This window comes from Prionailurus bengalensis, chromosome E2 (assembly GCF_016509475.1).
Source record: "Prionailurus bengalensis isolate Pbe53 chromosome E2, Fcat_Pben_1.1_paternal_pri, whole genome shotgun sequence".
Classification (NCBI taxonomy): domain Eukaryota; kingdom Metazoa; phylum Chordata; class Mammalia; order Carnivora; family Felidae; genus Prionailurus; species Prionailurus bengalensis.
In genome coordinates this window covers 27,774,334-27,778,608 of record NC_057352.1, presented here as the reverse complement: position 1 = coordinate 27,778,608, position 4,275 = coordinate 27,774,334, and the positions used below count along the sequence as shown (strand labels likewise).

Here is a 4,275-nt window from a genome sequence, read left to right as displayed (position 1 = left end):
GCGCGCGCTCTCCGCCCGCTCCGGCTGCAGCGCCGGCTGCATCAATAATTCAGAGCGGCGGCGGCGGCGGCAGCGGCGGGTGCGAGCAGGAGGCGGCGGAAGCAGCGGGGACCGAGCGGCAGCGGCTATGTATCCAAGTGCGGCTGGGCAGCCGCGGCACCCCTGAGGCCCGGGAGGGGCTCCAGGAGCATCGCGCGGGGGGCACGCTTGCCACGGAGTGCAAGGAAGAGCAGTAGTGTCCAGAGCGGCATCTGCGAAGCTGCGCACGGAGCTGAGGAGGGGGCTTCGGAGTGGGGTTGGGGCGGGGGGGCGGCTGGCGCAGGCAGCCCCCGGGGTGGGGGGCGGGGTGGGCGCCGGCGCCGCGATGCTGGGCGTCGTGGAGCTGCTGCTGCTGGGGGCGGCGTGGCTGGCGGGCCCGGCCCGCGGGCAGAATGAGACGGAGCCCATCGTGCTGGAAGGCAAGTGCCTGGTGGTGTGCGACTCCAACCCCACGTCCGATCCCACGGGCACAGCTCTCGGCATCTCTGTGCGCTCCGGCAGCGCCAAGGTGGCTTTCTCTGCCATCAGAAGCACCAACCACGAGCCGTCCGAGATGAGTAATCGCACTATGATCATCTACTTTGACCAGGTGAGCGCTCCATCAGATTGGTTTGCGAGGGGGAGAGGTGGAGGGTTGATGTTCGATCCACTCCAAGGCTCTGCGGAGCCTCGGGAGCAGGAGTTCGGGACTGACTCTTGTCTACTTCCCTTCGTTCCCGTCTCATTGTAGGTACTAGTGAACATCGGGAACAACTTTGATTCAGAACGCAGTACTTTCATCGCCCCGCGCAAAGGGATCTACAGTTTTAACTTCCACGTGGTAAAAGTCTACAACAGACAGACCATTCAGGTCAGCCGCTGCCTCAGGGTCAGGCCCCGGGCCCGGCAGAGGGCTATTACCTGCTGGAGTGGAGCGGGGCGTATGGGGGGTGGGAGATAGAAGGGGCAGCTGCATGTGCCTGGGGTTGCTTGGATGGACGAGTAGCAGGGCCTCATAGTTCTGTGGCTTGGACTGTCTCTTGTTTTCTTCTCTCGCCGGCTCTTGGAACCTAGTCCTCTTCCCACACAGAGTTTCCTGCCTTCGCCTTCTGGGCCCCTCCAAAGAGGTTCTTCCCCTTTTCCTAGGGGATACCAGGGATTTCCCGTAGCGGTTGCTGGTTAGCATCAAAGACAGTTCCTCTTTCCAGAAGCTTTCTGCGACCGTTGCCTTCAGCTCCACAGACCGTATCCTCATTCTCTGTCCCAGCTCGGAAGCCTGGACTCCTGTGCGCTTGCCTTTAGCACCACGCTCGGGCCGGGATGGGAAGGGTGCTCCTGGCATCCCTTTGGAGACTCTGGGTTTTTGAACTACCGGCGGGCGCTGAGCCCAAGCGCTTGAAGGGTGGAGAGAGCAGGGGGCGGGTGTAGTGCTGCTCCCCCCTGGGCTCCAGCTGTGCCCGTGTCAGCACTCACCGTCCCTCCAGGTTCCCAAAGGTGTCCAGGTTTCCTTTGGGCAAAGACAAGAGCCAGGATGCACGGCTGGGGAGAGGGCGCTGGGCCTTTGGCTGCTGATGCCACCGCAAGGGCAAAACCAGGCGGTGATGGCACGGCCGGTTCTGGGGATGAAGCACAGAGTGCAGCCCTGGCAGAATTTCTCATCAGTCCGAAGCCTTGCCCAGCTTCCCTACCGTGTCTCCACTGTGTCAGGCAGCTAGGACCGGGAGGAAGCAGGGTTTGGTTTGGCTTGGTTCTCCCGGAAACTCCAGTTGCCCGAGTTTCTCTTTGAAGCGGGGTAGGGCAGGGGGTAGGGATGGGGGTGGAAGCGAATGTCTTGGGACACCAGAGCTGCCTATGGGTTCGTTAAGCTGGGTAAAAGAACGCAGTCAGGCTTTGCTTGGCGCGCTTTAGGAATGAAAGCGACTCCCATTTTGGGGGCAGACCCTTCCTGTCACCCAGATTGGCTGTTTTTCGCCCCACTGGTCCCTCAGCAGTAAGCTGCAGAGCCCCCTTTTTAAACCACCCACCCCCTTCCACCATGCTCCCAGGCCTTTGTGGTTGTTAGCCAAGCGGGGAAGGTTCGCATCTCCACTGCTGCTTAGGTACCCTCCTCTGTTGCGCCTCTGAAGTAGGCCTTTCTCTTTCCCAGGTAAGCCTCATGTTAAACGGGTGGCCGGTGATTTCAGCCTTTGCTGGTGACCAGGACGTGACCCGGGAGGCCGCCAGCAATGGAGTTCTCATCCAGATGGAGAAAGGCGACCGAGCATACCTCAAGCTGGAGCGGGGGAACTTGATGGGGGGCTGGAAGTACTCGACCTTCTCTGGATTCCTGGTCTTTCCCCTCTGACTGGCTCATCACCGTAATGGAGGCAGGGAGAGGGCGAAGGCAGGAGGAAGGCAGGAGGGGGAATGAGAAGACGGCAAGACTGGAAACTTCCTACATGGTCCCCAGCTGTATCCGGGTAAAAGGTGTGCACCAGCGGCCGGTGGGACAACTTTGTCCGTTTCCTCATTAGGAGAAGCAAATTCTGCTTAGCTCTGCGCACTCCCATTTCCAAAAATAAACTCGCCTCCCCCATTCCGGTTGAAGTAATCAAGAAAGAGAGACTGCCTTGTCATTGTTTCTTACCCCCATGTTCATGTTCCCTAAAATTTATACAAAAGAAACTTTGTATTTCACTGTATAACGTGAAATATCTTCCTCCTCAGCCCCCTCGGAATCTTTCCACCTGCTGAAATCTAATATACTCCTCCCCCTTTTTTAGTTTGGAGAGGGGAATAAGGTTTTTGTTTTGTTTTTTGAATGGGGGAGGTAGTTTTAATTTGGCAAGCATTGCTCTTAAAACACCGCTCAAGAGTTAATTAGCTGAAGATACTTTGTGTCCTCCGCTGCTTGTTAGCAGAGACAGGACTTAACCTTAGTGGTGACTGGTTCAAAAATATATATAAATATATATCATTTGTATTCAAAGAACTCTTCCCAGTGGAAACTGGCTGTATTTCCGTATTTCTATGTCCTATTCGGAGTGATCGTGAAATCTAAGGCTGCTTGATGTTCTGATGCTTGTCAATGCCCTCGTGTTCTGTGGCTCCACTAAATGCCAGGAGGTTCTTCCGGACGCTTCCTCGTCCTCTGTAACATACGTGTGAATAGCCAAGATTTAATTTTGCTTTAACCCAATAAAGTTGAAGTGGGACTTTTATTTTTCTGAAACAGCTTTCTAAACTCCGCATCTTCCCCAGCTGCGAGGTTTGGGGGCGGGTTGTGGAAGCGCAAGGCTGAGAGGCGCCGGGGACTTGGTGGGAAGGCCTGGGCCTGAGGGCTTCTAGCGAAGCCGGTCTGCGCTTTTTTTTTTTTGCGCCAGGCCTACAGCCAGCCCGCATTCGCCTGTGCTCCCTGCTTTGGCCAAAATCTTGCCTGGCCAGGAGACACTACCGGCCTGGAAGCGAAGTGGGATTTTTTCGAAGTCCAAATACATCAGGAATAATCCCAACTGGAGGAGTCGGCACGCTTCCCACGCCTCCGCCCCTGGATGTCCCGAACCGTCAGCCCCACATTTCCCGGAGCAGCTTTATGTTTTATACCAGCGCCTCTGAATCCCGCGTCCGTCCGCCGTACTAGCCCGGCGCCCAGGACCTGTGATTGCGCTCCACGCAGGACTTTCGTTCGAGAGGTTCGTCCAGGAGGTTTGATTGTATCGGAACATAATGTGAAAGCAAAACTGAAATAAACGACTTCGTTTTAAGTCTAGAAGTCTGACCCAGTCGCTTCAGCCTCGGGGAGGTCGGGCGCCGGAAAGCGGAAAGCGGGTGGAGGCCAAAGTCCTGGGGCAAGAGCCTGGGCCTGGATTGGCGCCTCTGGCTTTGGTCCTTTTAGAAGATTTTTCCTGGCCGGACGTTCGGGGGTGAATTTTATTGGCTCCTAGGGGTTGGAGAGAAGGGGGTAATAATTGCACAATAAGGAACATTTCTTGTTATTACTGCGGCTCCTCTGATTGAAATTCACCGAGCACTCGGCCTTCCTTGAAATGAGGGCATGTTTCTCCTCCGCGCACAAGCCAGGGGCCGGCATCCTTTGCCGCACGCTTCGCATCCCCAGTGCCCAGGGTCCCGCGAGGGATAGCTAGAGACTTCGGGAATGAGTTGTGCTTTTCTCTTCCTGCCCAACAGTTCTCTCCCCCATAGTACCCAGGGAAGTAGGGACGAGGCGCAATCCTGAACCTTAGAGGAATTTAAAAAGAAGCTATTCTTTTTAAAAAG

The 4,275-nt window shown here is 56.3% G+C and overlaps 1 protein-coding gene across 1 annotated transcript; it reads left to right on the top strand.

Annotated features, from left to right (window-relative positions):
• The first annotated feature begins 345 nt into the window (after positions 1-345).
• Positions 346-3,766, top strand: CBLN1 (cerebellin 1 precursor). Its single transcript, XM_043599149.1, has 3 exons — positions 346-628; positions 770-889; positions 2,165-3,766. Exons 1-3 carry the CDS (start codon positions 365-367, stop codon positions 2,360-2,362), a joined length of 582 nt encoding a protein of 193 aa, XP_043455084.1. The 5' UTR covers positions 346-364; the 3' UTR covers positions 2,363-3,766.
• Positions 3,767-4,275: the final 509 nt, after the last annotated feature.

What these genes read in the sequence shown, in the direction of transcription:
- CBLN1 (XM_043599149.1), top strand. Translation starts at nt 365, where the DNA reads ATGCTGGGCGTCGTGGAGCTGCTGCTGCTGGGGGCGGCGTGGCTGGCG. An exon ending in TGATCATCTACTTTGACCAG is followed by an intron (nt 629 to 769) that starts GTGAGCGCTCCA and finishes GTCTCATTGTAG; the next exon opens with GTACTAGTGAACATCGGGAA. An exon ending in ACAACAGACAGACCATTCAG is followed by an intron (nt 890 to 2,164) that starts GTCAGCCGCTGC and finishes TCTCTTTCCCAG; the next exon opens with GTAAGCCTCATGTTAAACGG.